Here is an 18,772-nt window from a genome sequence, read left to right as displayed (position 1 = left end):
TTATTTTTTCTCTCTCTCTCCTCTTTGTGTGTGTAAATGATTACATGCATCATATAACACTTTGTAACCTTTGTTTTTGTTTTGTTCGTAAGTGTTCATGAAAGGTAAGTGTTCCAAGAAGCTTTCAGGCAGTGAAACTAATTTTATAATTAATAAATTATAAATTTTGTATTTTAATTTATTAGTTTTGAGAAATCAATTAAAAAAATTTTGGTGTGTATCTCAAAGTTTCATCTTTGTGTGAAACATAATAAGCAAGATAGATACAAATAATCTAAAAATAAACCTCTCACTGGAAATTATTTACATGAACATAGCAATGAACTGCTATTGTTCTTTCAGTGGCAAAATTGTATTTATTTCAATAAATTTTATTTATATTATTTTTATTGTTTTATCTTTAAATTCAATTAATTAATTTTATAACATATTTGGATGATTATTTTTCATTAATATAGTTTATTTATAACAGAAATGCATACCCCCTCACATACACACATACAAAATATTGTGAGACTACTTGTAAACCTGATGTCAAACTAAAAATGAAGAGGTCAAATATGTAAATCATTTGTTATGGGAACTCAAACATGCTATACATTTAAGCCTACCAAAGGGTAAAGTACCCATAAATTCCTATCAAGTGAGACTTTTTAATCTTCATAATGGAGTTTGTGTATGAGCTAACCTATATTCTTCTAAGTTTTGTTTTATTTTGCCTCATGCTTGTAGATTTTTTTTTGCATTCTTTGGTTAATGTTCTTTTATAATTCTATAGATGTTTCATAATGAATTATTTGTTTCCAGGCCAGCATTTACAAGATCAGTATCAGAAACAGGGTTCATCAGTAAGTTAAAGTCATCGGTAAGTTGAAAAACAAAACTTTATCATTAAAAAAAGAGAACAAATGTGAATAATTAAAAATGGTAGAGATGAAATCTTGTTTCCAATTGTTGTCAAAACTTTTATTTCCAGAAAATTACGTATTTATACATTTATTTCAACACTGTCCAGTAAAGGCCATGTTTATCTTTTATTCTGACCTCAATTCAAGTTTAAAAATAAAATGTTAACAGTAGTTACGTCCACTTGAAAACAATTTTTTAATTTCTCAGAAATCCACATTTCAGTTGTTTCTTGTAGAAAACATTTGTAGCAGAAGTGTAACTTCTATTTGACCTTACTAAACTAAGATTTTCCAAGTTTTGAAGATGCATGATTGATCTTGTCAATTAGAAAGGGCTGTAGGCCTTGTTTGAAAATTGTGCACTTAATCCAAATTCTGTGGTAATTTATGTAACAATTAATAGACTGGAAGTGACCAGTAGGATGGTCTTTAAAGTCCCAAAACTTTTTTTTTCTTTAATTTAGTGAAAGTTGTCAAAGTTAGTTGACTTTAAATGTGTCTAATGTCTTTCTTTCATTAGCTGATGTATTTTCTTTAGTTTCATATTACATAGTTGAACAAATAATGAAACTTCAGTTTTTAACCCTGTGTCATAGAGTTGAAGTTACAAACATACATGTTGTGTACTTCAAACAGTTTTTATTATCAAGATGTTGGTAAATTTAACATCAAAATGTATTTTATAATTGAACATTTAATGTTATTATGCTTTTAATTTTTATTAGTTTTAAAAAATTAACTAAATTTATGATATTAACTACTGATCTGAATTAACTGTTTTAGATTTTCTTTCTAATCTTCTGTGGCTTACAGAATGTTCACCAGTTAGCAAAAAAACAACTGTATTTATTGATGGGTCCAAATTTAGCCTCCCACCATCTTTATTTTCTAATAATTTTGAGTGAATTTGTTACACCTGCCACAAAAGGTCCTTTCTTTTTGAAACTACCTATTACTTATACTTGTTAATGACCAATAGAAAGGCCATTTTGTGATCTACATTACTGTAATGCCTTTATGTTAATTTATTTCAGTAAAGGCAATATTTTCCAAACACATTTTATTGGTTGAAGATTGAAGTGTGTTTCTGTAAGCAGCATGAGTAATGAAATGTTAATTTTTTTTGGTCACCAAGAAAGGTTAGAGTAGATTTAGGACATTTTTTAAATTTTTTCATATACTGTTTTAAACTGAATATTTGAAAGCTACAAAAACCAGTTTTGGATCAGCTAGCTAAGAAAAATTTGAGTAATGAAGATCAGTTTCTGAGAGCAAGTCTTTGGTCCGAAAATTAATACTAAATTATCTGTTTTTTATGTATATTTTTGTATTTGTGGATTTGTGTTACTTTATTTTTGACAAAAATAACTAAAATGTGCTAAAATTAAAAATGTTAGGTGACATACAAAAAATATTTGACAAAAAGTTTTTCATCTTGAGCATTGCACAAGTTTTGTATGTAGTTGGATATAACATAATGTAACTTAACTTTGTTTATGCTGAACTATTTTCACACCTGCTAGATGATTTATTGTTAGTTGTGGTAGTTAGGTAAGGTTCAAAGAGTAATTTAAAATAAGTCAAAAGAAAAGATATAGATTATGAGTCTGTAGCTATTTCGGATAAATAATTATTTTCTGTTTAAATCTAGTTCCTTCAGTAAGGCTAAAAGTATAATTGAAATATCTTTTCTTTCTGTGTTTCTGTTGTTTACCATGTTAGCAAAACAGCATGAACTTGTGTAGTGTAAGAGCACAGTAAATAGCAGATGAAATACAGTTTTTTTTGAAACACTTTTGTGTTTGTTTAGATGGTCCTAGAGGCTATGCAACAAAAATGTGAAAGCTCTAAAATGGAAGACTGACTTTAATTCTAAATTGAACAACTTCTTTCACTCAAGACTAGACTGTCTTAACTAAATTCATAAAGAGAAAGAAATCTAATAGAAATACTTATATACAACATACTTAAGTTCTCTAAAATTTTTGAGTTATACTGGGTAAATTTGGAATCACAATATCTGATTCTCTGATAAGGATCAAGTCCAGTGGATTGAGTCTGTTCATATAGGATTAAAAGAGTGAAGATGGTTTTCCCAGGTTATTATTCTATTTGATAATTTCACATTCTTTTACTATTTTTAACAATACTCTTTGCTATATTACAGGGTAGGAACATGGTGGTTTTCTATGGATCTCAGACTGGTACAGCAGAAGAATTTGCAGCTAGAATAGCCAAGGAAGCGGGTCGATATGCTATGAAAGCCATGGTTTCTGATCCTGAAGAATGTGAGATGGTTAGTAAGATTAAAAATGAAATTTTAGTTGTACAACAAGTCTATTTTCAAACTTTTTTTATCTATTGCTAAGAAAATTGTTATCCACAGTTCTTAAGTTTGTATTTAAAAACAATAACAAAAACCAACCACAATCCACATGTTACTTTATCTTGCTGAGGCTTGATTCTCTCTATTGTCATTTTGTGTGTGTGTGGGGTGTTGCATCAGCTTCTGATGTTGATTTGTTCTAGTGTCTTGTGTTCAGCTGTCAGTATATTTAAAAGAATAATTTTTAGATTACCTTAAATGTACTTGGAGCTGAAAAAGAGATAATGTAATAGAAGAATACTGCTAAATTTTTAACAGAAGCCGAAACTAAACATTAAACTACTGAGCTGCTACTCTCAATTTAGGTAGTGTTTGAGTAAATTTTACAATTCGTTTGTTTGTTGTACAGTGCACCTAGAAAAAAATTAGTTATTGGCCATAGGTAGTGTATGTGGAATTAAAATTTGTTATGGGAGCGAATAATCTGGTGTTATCACAAGTTTATTCAGCCATTATTAGGATTTTATGCAAACATGTTAAATTGCAAAATTTGATACATGTTTAGCATGAATTGTGCATGTTTCTAGTATCTCTGATTGTTTAAACATTTGTTTCATTGAAGGAATGCTCTCGTAACCACTTCAGATATAACAAATCCTGGTGTGTAACGTGGCTGAAAGTCTCGGATACATCCGCCTTTTTTATTTTTATTTTTTTTACTATTTCTCATGTAACATTTTTGTTACTCTGCAGGAGGAATTAACAAAATGTTCAGAAATTGACCGATCATTAGCAGTGTTTTGTATGGCGACATATGGAGAAGGAGATCCTACAGATAATGCTCAAGAGTTCTATCAGTGGCTTCAAGAGGGAGCAGCTGATCTTACTGGTCTCCGTTATGCTGTAAGTTGTGCATATACAAATTTAAAATCATTTTATTGTTGCTACAACCTATACTGTGTTACAAACTATATGGGGAGGGCTACTAATTGTAGTATTTATGCAGTTCTAGATTTGATTTTTTTCATATGTGATTTCTTGGTTTCAGTGCTAATAAATGTGTTTTTTGTTTGTTTTTTTCAAATCAAAATTGTGGTAATAAAAGTGGATTATGTGTTGGATTAATAATGCCATAGGTGTTTGGTTTTCAATAAAAGCCATTCAACAGTAATTTTTAGTGTGAAGCTATTTTAATTAATATCACTCTCCATAGCTGGTGATTGAATCATCTAATGTTTTGCTTCTTTACATTCTTGTCCATTCTTTTGACTTAATGTGCAAAATATTTTTGACATTTGGAGTAATTTTTTATAAACATTATTTATTGAAAACATACTTTTGTTTCTAGAGTTTGTTTTGAAGCATTTCATGCATTCCTTGTTGTTAATTTTGTTTTTCCTTAATAAATTAATTTATGTTGTGAAGATAGTTCCACTTTAAGACAGTTTAAAAACATTTAGAAAGTAGCAAGTAAACACTAGTATCAGAAGCTCGACCACTTAAAACTAAAGCAATTTGATTAATGGGTTCATATTGTTTGGATTTTACTTAATTTTAATTTTTTAGATGGTGTTTTTGTCAACACCTTTTTCATTTTAGGCTTAGCTTTACTGTATTTTTAAATCACTCAAGTGAAAATGAAGATTATAATGCTTCTCTTCTTTTTGCATATTTTGCAAAATTAAATTTAATTAATACCAATTACTACTAAATAGGCACTGCCTTGGTTATTCCACCATGACACATTTTGTAATTTGTTGTAAGAAATATCTTCCCATGTAGAATAATTGTCAGTTGTAGAAGATTCATATCTTGGGTTAGCTTTAATTTTTTTTTCTGAAGAATCATATTTAATTTTAAACAAAGGTTTTTTGTGTTTTTTTTTTTAAATTTAGCCCAATTAATTTTAAAATTAATCTAAGTTTTAAATTTTACTTTTTTTTTCCCATGAGGTTTTTGGTCTTGGCAATAAAACGTATGAACATTATAATGCCATGGGGATATTTGTTGACAAGAAGCTGGAAGAAATGGGAGCTACTAGGATTTGTGAACTAGGAATGGGTGATGATGATTCTAAGTAAGTCACTATAAGTTACAAAAAAGTGTGTATAATGAGTTAAAAACATGATGTTTAGTGAAAAGTTCCAGTATTAATACAATATCCACTATTTGTTTTACTAGTTAGGAACTATGTTTTTAGTTTATCTTTGCTGTCTAACTGTAAGCAACTGAATAAAAGTATCCCTTCATTAGCCTAGATGACTATAATGTTAATGTCAATTAAACATGTTTCGTATCTAAGATCATTTGATTTGATGTCAGCTTGGAGTGTGATAATTAGAGAATTGGAAAGAGTAAGTGTTTTTTAGTAACAAATTTATTTATTATGGGTGTATCTTTATCAAATTAAATGAAACATTTTAAAAGTTTCATTACTTAGCTAAATATACAGGTTTTAAGCTATCTACATGATTTTTGAAGTGTCAGCTCAGTTTCTAAATATATAATTTTTGAACCTGAGATTTGGTGCATCAGATGACTTGTCACACAGCTGAGTTGGTTTCTTCTAATATCAGTTAATTTGAATGGTCAGAATTGGAGTCTTGATTTTGAAATTATGTGAACTATAAGGTGTATGTTATGGATGACATTTCTAGTGCAGTGTGGATGTTTTAAATTAGTGTTTATATGAAAGGAGTTGGTCAAAAACCTATCAGTTTTGGTTATGTTTATCAAAGATGAAACACTAACACAGTTTTCATTGTTAGGTTTAAGATTTATAATTGTACATGACCTTTTATTTTGTGGTTGTCTTTTGAGTTTAAGCTTGCAATACATAACACCATCAGTTGGTTTGGTTGTGTGATTACAATTATATTATCTTGTGCTTAATATTTAAAGTTAAATGAAATTCAGTTATCATCTGGTATATTCTTCAATAAACTTGTCAGTATTCTTAGATTTTAATACTGAAAAATTGTAGCTCAGACTGAAGGCAATTTTTTTCTTTATATTATTAGCATTGAAGAGGATTTTATTACATGGAAGGATAAATTTTGGGCAGCAGTTTGCGAGCACTTCAACATTGAGAAATTCGGTGAAGATATTAGTGTCCGCCAGTACCAGCTTATTGTTCATACTGACCTTCCAGAAAATAAAATCTTTACGGGAGAAGTGTCTCGTCTGAATTCCTTCAAGACTCAAAAGCCGTAGGTTAAATAGATAGGTTTCAAATTTATAACATATGCAGTTTGCTCTTATGAAAAATAAAAACAAACATAACAAACAAAAGTTATTTTATTTTATTTTTATGACGGTGTTCCAATTTCTGCATCGTTTTTCCATAACGTATGTGCATTATTAAGACCTGCTACTAAGAACTAACTTTTTAACCCTTCTTATTTTATTTTTTAAACCTTGCTGTTACTTAATATTAAGAGTTTTAAAATTTCTTTAACATAAAATTAATTGAAATTATTTTCCCTATCAATGAGGTTCTACAATTGGCTCAATGTTCCATATCAAAATAACTTCATGGGTTACTTTTTTGATCTTCATGTCTAATGAAAGTATGATTGTGGAAGAAAAAAATAACTATAGCTTATCTTGTAATTCACTGCATCAGATTTTGTTCAGTGAAACTCTGATTGTTAAGTACATAAGTAGCCACATTGGATACAAATTCAGTTTCAGGGGACATGAATAAAATGGTGCAACATCAGTAATATGGAGTTGCTCAGTCTTGTTGTGTTTGAGATACTACTATTTAAGCTAAAGCAAACGTTTTTTTTTTCACCCAAATGTTCTTAGATGTATCTGTGTTACATTAACACTAGACAGTTAATATAATCATTACTGTTTAACTAGATTTATGAAAGGGAAGTCACTATATTGGGAATAATTGTGTGGATCAAGGTATTGCTAGAATTGCAAACATTATCTAGTGGATTACACAGGATTGGATATTGCAATAGGTTTAATAATGACATGCGAGAAATATCTAGAAGTTCCAGTGTCACACTTGTTCCAAGTTTCTATGCGAAATGAACTCCAAAAATGCGAGTAATTGGATGAAGGGTAAGGGGAGTATTTTTCTTATTAATATTCTCACTTGCTCTGACGTGACTTCAAGAATAAATGCTCATGATTGAAGAGTATTTAACTGTCTCAGCTAAGTAGATGAGATTGAATATCTTGCTTTAAGCCACTAGTGTTAAGATGACTATTAATAGTCTTGTCTTGTAATAAGTGTGTATGTACTAAGAATATGCTGGCTTATGGTACCTGCATTCTTCTGTTTCAGAGGATTGGCCTCGCATAGCCAGGTGGTTAGGGCACTCGACTCGTAATCTGAGGCTCGAGGGTTTGAATTCCCATCACACCAAATATGCTTACCTTTTCAGCTGTGGAAACATTTATAATGAGATGATCAGTCCCACTCTTTGTTGGTAAAAGAGTAACCATGAGTTGGTGGTGGGTGGTGATCACTAGCTGCCTTGCTGTTAGTCTTAACATTGCTAAAGTAGGGACAGCTAGAGCAGATAACCTTCATGTAACTGTGTGAAATTTAAAAACAAAACAAATACAATGGCTCAGTATAATGTTCAATACTGCTCTCTGCATGCTTTTATTACTCTTGGAGTGAATAACAATGAATTGCAGTATATTTTGCAAAGCCATTTTAAAATAGATCGTGCATATTTGCTACCCAAACTGAAAATGTAAGGATAATGTTTAAGTGCAAAGTCTCACAATGGAGTGTTTGTATTATGCCCACCATGGGAATTGAAAACCAGTTGTTTTTTTTAGCATTATGTGGGTCTCCAGACTTTTCGTAGGTCCATTTGGTGGCATGCACCCTGGAATTTCCTTTGCTTTCACCCTGTTTAAAAAAAAAAAAAAATACCCATTGAGTTTGGACTGCAATCTTCTACTAGGGGTGCATAATGTTTAGGATAAAGCAAATCATTTGCCATTATAAATTTGTAAAAAGAATATCGTGCATATTTCATGAATAATGAACCATTTATGTAAACAGAAAAGTGTTTTGTTGTTTTTTCTTGTTTTTGCTGTAAGACTACTATTTGTTTTTATGATTATTGTTAAGAAAATTAAGGGATTAACATAACTTTTCTTTTTAGCCCTTATGATGCAAAGAACCCTTACCTGGCACCAGTGAAAATCAACAGGGAACTGTACAAAGGATCCAGATCTTGTATGCATGTTGAATTAAACATAGCTAATTCAAAAATAAGGTAAGTTATTGGTTTTCTTTTCCTCAATTAATTTCTTTAGTTCTGCAGGGATGTCAACCATTACGATTTTGGTATATACATTATGACTATACGATCATACAGACAGATATTACAACTTGTTGCAACTCCCAAATTATTATATATTGTATAGGCCTATACAATAAAGTGATAAATTGTTCCCTGAGGGCTTAAAAGGGGTGAAAAGAAAATTTCTAGTGAGATACAAATAAATTTTGATAATAAATAAGACATAATCCAAATGGCTACTTGCGATAATCATGTTTGTGCTTGAAATAATAAAAAAAATATTTATCTCCGACGGCTACCAATAATTTGAGTGCGGTGCTTCTCCATACTGGGTACGTGGAGGAATTTATAGTTACGTCATCAGTGCTTGTCAGCCAATCAGCGCTCGCGTAGATGGGTATTTCTCGTTTTCTAAGCGGCATAGAAACATCGTTCACAAGATGGAAAAAAAGAGGCCTCATTTGCCAGATTGTCTTGTTTCTGGTAAATCTAAAACTGTGAAAGGGATCTGTCTACAATCATTATGCTCAGTCATTTGAAATAGTTGGCATCTCTGGTTCTGCATAAGTAATCAGCATGTACACAAAGATGTTTTTTAGGAACTATTTAGTTAGTTTGCATCTGAAGAAGTAAAAAAGGACCACCTTCTGAAAGTGCTTTGGGCTTTATTGTATTGTATTTGTGTTAATACTCAGTGTACTTTAATCAATATAAATTTGTATGTTGTCTGTGAAAGAGTAAATTTGTATGTTTGGTAATTTTGTTTATTTTTCTCTCATGATGCACATTTCATTCTGTTAAGCCTAACAAATATCAAAGGGCATCTAAAATCTTGCATGGAATATGCATGATCTCTAGTGCTCTTTCTGTAGCATTATGTTCACACAAGTTAATCGTGACTGTTTGATACATTTCATGAAAAAGTAGATTGTCGACTCAGTAATGAAGGTAAATCAGTTTTGTGCAGAAGGTAATTCACTGAGATTCTATTCACTCTTCTAGGTATGAAGCTGGGGACCATGTTGCTGTTTATCCGACAAATAACCCTAAACTTGTGGAGCAGTTAGGAAAGTTGCTTAACATCAATTTGGACACTGTTATCTCCCTCAAAAACCTTGATGGTGAGTTATTTGTTCTGACGTTTTTTTTTAATGTGGATCCTGAGTAATATCATTGGCAGAACTGTGTAGTTTTTTGGTTTTTTTTCCTTCCCTAAACTTTTATACCTTTTGAGATTCTTCATTTAAGTAAAATACATACTACAGGTATGCATCTCAAATAAGCTTTGAGGAACATATACAGTAACTTAAGCAATCTCAAAGGGTGCTCTTAGAGGTTTCCCCCTCATTCAGAGGTCCTGATTAAAAGAGAAAAAAACCAAAAACAACAACAAACATTTCAATCATTTTTTGATCCTCTGGGTTGTTTTGGAACTTTTATAATCTCATGATGTTAATTTACTCCAGTAGTACTTGACAGCAATGCTATCCCTCTCGACAACACTAAGCTGTTTACCCTGAGTTCTGTTCTTTTCATATAGATTTCTTCAATGAGTTTCTTTAATAATTTTAAAATATAATACATTGGTGTTATTTGAATGTTGTTTGTTATTTGTCAGTTAGCTACTAATGGATGAAAAGAACAATTATATTTGAAACATTAATTATGTACATTGTTTTCCATTAGAAGGAAATATTTCTTGTTCCAGTGAAGTTGTTGATGCTTCAGATATTGCCATTTCCATGTTTTACTTTGTTTTGAAACTGTTTGTTGCTTTCCTTAAATATTTATATAAGTTCAGAGAACTCATCTTGGGTTTAATTCAACTTTTAGTCAGTGGTGATAAACAAAGAGAATTTGCAGAGTCTTTGGGATAATTTATTTTGTTTTCTATTGCTAGAGGATAGCAGCAAAAAGTATCCTTTCCCTTGTCCCTGTAGCTATCGTACAGCTCTACTGCATTATATCGACATCACCAGTCCACCTCGTACTCACGTGTTAAAGGAAATTGCAGAATACACAACAGACGAGGAAGAAAAGCAAAAGCTAAAACTAATGGGCTCTTCTTCAGAAGAGGGAAAAGTAAGGATATTGTTAGCTCTGTAGTTACTTATAGTTCAATTTGTATAAGTTATCAACTAATTTGCTATTATAAATAACTTCTCAATTACATTCACAGCTACGTCTATTTTATTTAGTAGACTTGAATAGTTGTGATCTGAAATGAAAAGCCATATTGATATAGTATGTAACAGATAGTGTGGTTGATGTGTTGTTATGCTTGGTTCTTATGTAGTAAGAAATGTTATATTGTAATTAAATACTTGCTTTTATTTAATGTTACTTGTAACTTAAAAACAAATCACTCTTGGTGTGTTAATTTTTAATACTGCACTTTTTATTTGTACCACTAATTTCTAAAAGCTTGCCTTTCAAAATCTGCTATAATTTTGTCCCCTGGTGGGACAGTGGTAAATCTGTGGACTTAAAATGATAAAATTGTGACTTTGATTCTCTGTAGTGGACACAGCATATAGCCTAATGTGGCTTTACTGTGAAGCAAACTTACTTTCTGATACTAAAAGAAAGATTTATTTTGTTAAGCCTTGCTCTAATGACAACTTTAACAAATAGAGGGTGAACTTAAGACAAAATTAATTCAAATATACTTTAAGCAATAGATTGTTGTTCTGTTCATGTTATAAATTTTATGGTATATGTTTTAATTAAAGTAATTGCTATCTGAAAATTCTGAGCACTTTTTAGTCTTAAAATGAAACAATGAAGTTATATTTTGTACAGATTGTCTTAACGTATTCTATCTTTGCAACAAATGAGCTTCTGTGTAAACTATTTCAGGAATTCTATTTGCATAATGCTAGACTATAGATGAAACAAAAATAACGTGAAATCAAGTAATATTAAAAAAAAAACATTTTGCAAAAATTCAGAATGATTGGAGAGATGGTAAAGTACAGAAGGTTGAGATGAATACACAAAAATCACTTCAGAAGTGGCCAGTATGTATCAAGTCAACTTTACAGACTTGTGGTTATTAACCACTGTTAGGTGGTAAAACTCCTTGTTATGTAATACAGGGTTTAACTCGAAAGATACCAGTTATATAGTGAGTGGTAATACCAATTTCACCCTGTACTCAATTTTTTTTTAAACGAACACTAGATTTTGTGAAATAATAATAAGCAACAGTGTGCATAGTGTTACCTTGTTCCTAGGTGCTTTTAAAATTCTTTTTTGTCACACTAAAGCTATTGCAAAAACTTATTTTTTTTTTTATTTATTTTTTTTTTGTGGGAGAAGAAAAAAGATTAAACACTTTGTTCCTTTAGCTAGCTCCCAGTTCACCATCTTAACAACACTTTTCATTGATATTGCTAGTCTCAGATGCTTTGAAACATTCAGTGATGATAACAACAGTTAGCTGCTCAAATAAGGTTGGAACTCAACTGTAGCAATTGTTTGTAAGTATCATAGAGTAACAGATTGAATGTGGCAGCCTTTATTTTTCTTGGCCCATCTATATACACTGGGTACTACCATGCTTAGTGATGTTTGGGTAACTTGGTAAGATAAACCTTATTTTACATTAAAAGTTATTTATTTAAATGTTTTTTTAATTATAATAGCTTATCTCAGTGTTGGTAATAAACTAAGAACTGATATGGTACACTTCATTTTTTTCACTACACAAATTTACAGTTAGTGCTGTATTGGTTATAATATAAAATCACCTTTAAAAAACTAGCTGTATTTTGTTTAAGCTAGAGTATATGGGTGGTGGTACAATAAAATAGAGGTGAAAGTGGGTTTTATTACAATTGCTGCTTCTCCCTACAGCAAATTTGTAACTAAATTTTTTTGCTTATTACAGATTTTCAGGTTATTTTATAAATGTTCCTTTTCAGGAACACCATATCTTGTATACACCATTCTTCAGCAAATCTTCAAAAGTAACACTGTTTTTTATTACAAACCTTGTTTGTTTCTTTATGCTTTATTTCAACAAATATTTTGTGAGCCTTAGACTCTTTTTGTATGGCTTCTGTTTCCAAACATTCATTAGCCAATAGTATAAAGTACTTTTATTGGGTTAAACACACTAATTTTTAAGCACAAAAAAGTAATTTATAGATTCATGTTTTTTACTTGTGAATTGGAGAGGGAGAGAGAGAGATAGAGCCAAATAATTAAATTTACCTATTTTCATTTCCTATATATTTGTGTGTATTGAAGTATATTATTTATTATCAGAATTTGTACCTGGAATGGGTAGTCCTCAACTGTCGTAGTATCATCCACATTTTGGAGGACTTTCCAACAGCAAAACCACCACTTGATCACTTGTTGGAGTTGCTTCCTAAACTTCAGGCTCGCTACTATTCTATTTCCTCCTCACCAAAGGTAACTAAGCTTTCCTGATTCTTTATAGCTTTGTAATTTAGTGTGCATTACATACTTACCTAATTTGTATATATAAAGGGTTTCTCAACCACTACTACACTTGTTTTTATCCCACTCAGCCTTAAGATTTGAATCTAGATCTGGGCAAACTTGTGATATGTTCTACAGATATTTTAAGTCTGCTTAACACAAAGTGACATAAATAAACCTAACATATTCAACCTTCCTTTCACTATTCTCTGGATGTGGTGTACTTGTGTGTCAGAAGTAATGTGGACTGTATTGGCTCCAGTTAGAGCCAAAAGATGCGTACATAGAGCATCAACCTCAGTAATAATAATAATAATAAAAAAAAGGAATGTCTACCCTTTGATAATATCATTGTTTTTATTTGATTCTTCAGCAACTTGTATAAAAACTATCATTTTATGATAGTGCAATTCATCCACCCACATTCTGTATATAGATTAGTATGTGAACGTTTGTTTTGAACTAATTATTTAATTTAGATTCTCTTTAGAAATAAATTAAGAGAATGTTGTCTACTGATTCTTTTCTAAAACCAAGTTTGGCTTTGCAGTACTTCAAAGTTTACAGACTTGTAACCCTTGCCAATGAAAAAATAAATTAGTGTATAATTAAAGCTTTGATGTTAATCCACTAGTTCAGTCATTGCAAGAAGAAAACAAAAACAACAAACTTGAAATGGATGTCTCTAAAAGCTGGGAAAAAGTCATTACTGGTTAAAAAGTCCTGATGTGGTCTCATGGTCAATATGCTGGAGTGTGTTCCACTTTTCATGTCCTGTGGCTTAAAAAGAAAATTCTTATTTTATTCTTTGGAGCCAAGAATGATAGCAGGATTGGATTATTTGATTGGTTACCAATGTGAATGGGTTCATAATCAGGGACCACTAGAGCAGGTGGTTCTTGCATAACTTTGTGTGAATATCAGAACCAAAGAGATTGAAAAGTAGTGTTATTTTATGTTTCAATATCTTAATAGTTATATTTTAAAATGTGAGAAATTGTAAAATATGATAAGACTAACTTTGTTTTCTGTACATTTATTGACTGTTCACCAACAGAAGTTACAACTTTTAAATAAATAAGTCTTATTCTGTCTTTCCCAGCTGTTTTCCACATCAGCTCAATAATAAAATTAATCTTAAGATAAAAATATAAACAAATTAGATTAATTAAACAAAGAAATATCAACTTTCTGTAATCATTTTCCAGCAACACTGCATACTCTAACTACTTGTATTGTAAATTGTAGATTTTTTCAAGTTGTGAAAACAAACCCAATCTGTACAAGCCTTAAACATTATACTCATTTCTGATTGGTTCTTTGTACCTTTTATTTAACTAAAGGTTTTTGTTTAGATGTACCCAGACTCCATCCACCTCACGGCAGTGTTAGTAGAATATGACACGCCTACTGGGAGAATAAATCGTGGGGTTGCAACCAGTTGGTTGAAAACTAAGACTGTGGACAACGGAAATTGTCCAACTGTACCAATGTATGTTCGACGATCCCAGTTTCATCTTCCAAGTAAGCCTCAAACGCCAGTGATAATGATTGGTCCAGGTACAGGTCTGGCTCCTTTCCGTGGTTTTATTCAGGAGAGACATTGTCAGAAGAAGGAAGGTTGGCTATGTTTTTTGTCTTTTTTTTTTTTATGAGTAAGAGTTTTAGGCTTTTTCCCCCCTATAACTAATTTTTAACAAACTTCATCTGAACTATATAATTTTTTTTCATTTAACTTTATTGCATTCTTTGAAGTAATTTTGAGGAAGAAAAAAAATTTTATTATGAACTCTTAAGATAAAACTGTTCATTACAGAGGATTATTATATGACATTTAATAAATAAAAAGAATGTTCTCAGGTTTAGGGAATAATTAGTTTACTGAACAAAACAAAAAGGCATAATTGAATATGAGTTTACTATGAAAGTACACAGTTGACACGTGGAAAGTTCTAGTAGTCTCTTAATAATGCTTTTGATCACAGCTTTACAATCAGTTAATCTGAGAAAGGTCTTGGGATGGGGATTCAGAATGTGAACATATTCATTGAACTTGACTTCTGATTTGTATAAATCTAGAACGTAGTTGAGTTTTCAAACAAATAAATTGCTGTTTTTGTGGTTTGTGTAATTTTCAAGCTGTATGAAAAGGGAACATTTTTCTGTAATTACATAGTCCTCATATTTCACAATTTGAGCTAGAAATGAGCATTGTTTTTATGTACAGAAAAACTTCATGTTAGAAAGCCAGTTAAAAGTTACTTTTTTGAGAGATGTCATTGTGAACTTTTAATGTTTGTTTTGAAACATTTAGCTAAGCCTGTTGGAGAGACGATCCTCTACTTTGGGTGCAGGAAAAGAGCAGAGGACTTCATGTATGAAGAAGAGCTTGAGGAATATGTGGAGAATGGAACGTTAACAAAACGCTATCTGGCATTCTCTCGAGACCAGCTGCAGAAAGTATATGTTACCCATTTGTTAAGACAGAACAAAGAAGAAGTGTGGGATGTGATTGGAGAAAAGAACGGGCACATCTATGTGTGTGGGTAAGTACTGTTTCTAAGACAGTAACCATTTCTTTGCTTCGAATACATACCTAGGGTGTTTTGAAGAGCAATCTGTTTAATTGGCAATTTTCTTATTTGTTTGATTGGTAAAGGGTACTCATTTGAATCTTCAGTAATTTTCAGAGTTTTTTAAGCTTTGTTGGTAGAAGTGATGAATACAAGATGATTATTTTTGAATATTATTTACTGTATTTTGTGCTTAGTAAGATGCATTTTTTTCTTTTAAAACTTTTTTGAAAAATCCACATAAGACAAGTTATGGGTTAAGGCAAGAGATTAGCTCAGGGTCTACTCAAAACAGCATTTCATACAGACCATAATCTTGTTACTTTCCAATTATGAGTATTTTCAATAGCACAAAACATTCATTTTAACTAATATTGTTGATATAGCATGAATAATATAACATATTTGACTGTATTTACTCAGTAAGTTACATAAAGCTCTGTTGGCTGCATAGTCAAAATATTTTTTCATAAAATCGTCATTCAAAATTAGGGTGTGTCTTCAACAATGTAATGTTTTGCAAGGCATAAAATACTGTACCAAAAAAAAAACAGTTTTAATCAAATGTTTTTTGCTGGTTTCTATTTAAAAAAAACAACAAAAAAACATAATTTGGTTATAAGATGCATCATTTTTATTTTTCATAGAGATGCTCGTAATATGGCAAGAGACGTGCACAATATAATATTGGAAGTGATTCAGGAAAAAGGTGGAAAATCCAGACAAGAAGCAGAAGACTATTTGAAACGAATGGAGTCCCAGCGTCGTTATTCTGCTGATGTATGGAGCTGAGTTGTTGTGGAACGAGCATCTTTTTTTTTTTTAAAAAAAAGCAAAACATTTGTCCTGTTAACGAATACTCCATATAATCCTTCAGCTGTACTATTTATAAAGTTAGTGCTGAATCTGCACAACCTAGGAAATCTAAAGCACATCAAATTAACATACTAACTTTTGGAGATAATTGCTATTCTTCTCATTATGTGGAACTTAAAGGTGTACACACAAAAACAATTTAATTTTGTGATTTCACTCATTCTTAACAGGCTGATAAAAATAACTGTAAAAATACAGGTTGTGATGTGAAAGTAAATGTCTGTAATTTTTTAATAATTTGTTGTAGTTAGTCCTACTAAAGAGATGGTTTTTCCTTGTCTTGTAATACTTGATCCAATTACCTATCAGAAACTGAGGTAGAAGTTATTTGTATTTATTGTTTTAGCGAGACAATTTTTCTCACTTTTTATTTTTATAAATCACAAATAGCTTATGCATGTTTTTTATGCACCTGCTTCTATTATCTCATTGGACTTGCCATTTATTTACCTTGTCCAAACAAAAAACAATTAAATTTACATGACAATGCTGAGGTAATTATTTGGGATAAGTTGTAGTAGGATCACTGTTGAAATGTTGTTAAACTTTTTTTTTATCCATAAAAATCTGTTTTTAAAAATTAGATTTTTAAGCCTTGTTCCATTGAGGATGGTGCTACAAGCAAGTTAAACCTCTTTGGTATCAAGTTAATTTCTTTAAAGGAGAAAGAAAAATATCTTTGTGGGACCAAATAGTATGTTTATGAGATTTTAGATAGGTACTTTAATAAATAGTAATTTTAGATAGGTACTTTAATAAATAGTATTCTTTTTGATGATTAGAAGATATTCTCTACATTAATGAAGTTTAAAATTTTGGGCACTGTAACCAGTTTCATCCAGCCAGATGTTTTGAAGAGCTTACAACCATTATTATGAACTACCACAAAATATTGTTTAAACATAATTTCTTCTTGGGCATTTTTATTTTGTTCTACTGTATTAATTGTTAAAAGAATTTTGCACAATGAAGATACAAAATCAATACAAGATTATCAACTAGTTTCAGCAATAAGATAGCTCTGATTATGGTAACTGTTATCAAAACTAGTTGGCTGTGACTAATGAAAATTGTTTTAATGATTTGATTAATTTTCTGTGTAAGTGTGGAATTTACTTGCTTTCCAATGTAATGTTTTTCTACAAAATATTAAGACATTTATTTCAAGTGTGATTTCATGCGTTACTTTGTTATCAAAGTTACTTCAAAATTGGTGTACTAATTTCAATTTTAGAATAATTGTTTTTAATGTTTAAAAATTTTGTTTAATCTACAATTTTTTTTCACAAACAATACATTTGGGAATTTGAAACAAAAATTCTTTTTGTGAAAATGGCACAGAGTAAAAACTGGTTATAACGAGTTAAATTTCTTTTTAGCAATCTTCATAATTCTGACTATGTAGTGGAAGTATTAGCAGTAAACAAATAGCTGATTCTACAATCAGGGTAAAGAGTTTGTTTTCATAGTGTGTTGGGTGATCCATTTTTTTTTTCAGGGTAGCTAGAACATTCGGTTTTAATTTCTATAAAGTGGTCTTATGTTGGGCTTCAAAGATCAGACAAGAAAAATTAATACTGTTTACAGGATGTTTGTCTGCATGGTAGGCTAATTATGTACAGCAGAACTTATGCTGAGAAAAAAAACATTTCTGTAAGTTAAGTATGTAAATTCAAAGTGTAAATCAAGTGCCTTGCTTAACTGAAAATTATTTTTTAAGAGGTTAAGGCTATCAACCATTGGTATTAATAAACTTCTGAAAAGTTAGCCCTAATTTTGATGTTATTTCCTTAAAATAAACTTATAATTTAAGACAACTGTATAATAAAATATTAATTTTGTCTATATTCTACATACTGTTAGTCAACATTTAGTGAAACTAGAGGTGTATAAAGCCTCAAGTCTGAGCTTTTAACATTCTTTACTGACATGAGTACCCAAATTTCATGAGACATGCTTTGACTACCACGGACAGTCTTCCTTCAGTGAAGGTGATCCACAGAATCGCATCAGGAAAAAAGTCTTGACGCAAGCTAATCTTAATTAAAGACTAAATCCTTTGTAACATATTGGAGCTCTTACTGTGGTAACTTGTACATTCTGGGATTTATTGTCATATAAAAATGGAAGTCACTTCTCACTTGTATGGTGGTTTAAATATGTGAATAATTTTTTAATCTGAGGATCAATTACTAGAACTTCTTAAAGATGAAAATATCAGTAGTTTGATTTAAATATAAAGGACAAGTTTACTGTTTTGTATAATTTCTTATTGACTGTTGTCCATTTGGTAAAGTTGCTTGAGGGATAATTTGTCCTAGCCATCCCAGTTCATAAGTAACAGGGAAGGCTGCT

At 30.7% G+C, this 18,772-nt stretch overlaps 1 protein-coding gene across 3 annotated transcripts in view; it reads left to right on the top strand.

Annotated features, from left to right (window-relative positions):
- Positions 1–18,269, top strand: part of Cpr (Cytochrome P450 reductase) — a 36,239-nt gene extending 17,970 nt beyond the window's left edge. For all 3 annotated transcript variants that reach the window (XM_076508487.1, XM_076508488.1, XM_076508489.1), the window contains 12 exons: positions 808–865; positions 3,076–3,204; positions 3,988–4,137; positions 5,187–5,311; positions 6,255–6,443; positions 8,376–8,489; positions 9,519–9,637; positions 10,417–10,598; positions 12,789–12,938; positions 14,324–14,588; positions 15,283–15,514; positions 16,189–18,269. In XM_076508487.1, the coding sequence (XP_076364602.1) occupies positions 808–865; positions 3,076–3,204; positions 3,988–4,137; positions 5,187–5,311; positions 6,255–6,443; positions 8,376–8,489; positions 9,519–9,637; positions 10,417–10,598; positions 12,789–12,938; positions 14,324–14,588; positions 15,283–15,514; positions 16,189–16,333 (1,858 nt within the window). In that variant the 3' untranslated portion in view covers positions 16,334–18,269. The remainder of the gene's footprint in view (positions 1–807; positions 866–3,075; positions 3,205–3,987; positions 4,138–5,186; positions 5,312–6,254; positions 6,444–8,375; positions 8,490–9,518; positions 9,638–10,416; positions 10,599–12,788; positions 12,939–14,323; positions 14,589–15,282; positions 15,515–16,188) is intronic.
- Positions 18,270–18,772: the final 503 nt, after the last annotated feature.

This window comes from Tachypleus tridentatus, chromosome 6, assembly GCF_004210375.1.
Source record: "Tachypleus tridentatus isolate NWPU-2018 chromosome 6, ASM421037v1, whole genome shotgun sequence".
Taxonomy (NCBI): Eukaryota; Metazoa; Arthropoda; class Merostomata; order Xiphosura; family Limulidae; genus Tachypleus; species Tachypleus tridentatus.
Note: the sequence above shows the minus strand (reverse complement) of the source record. Positions and strands in the feature narration are given on the sequence as shown.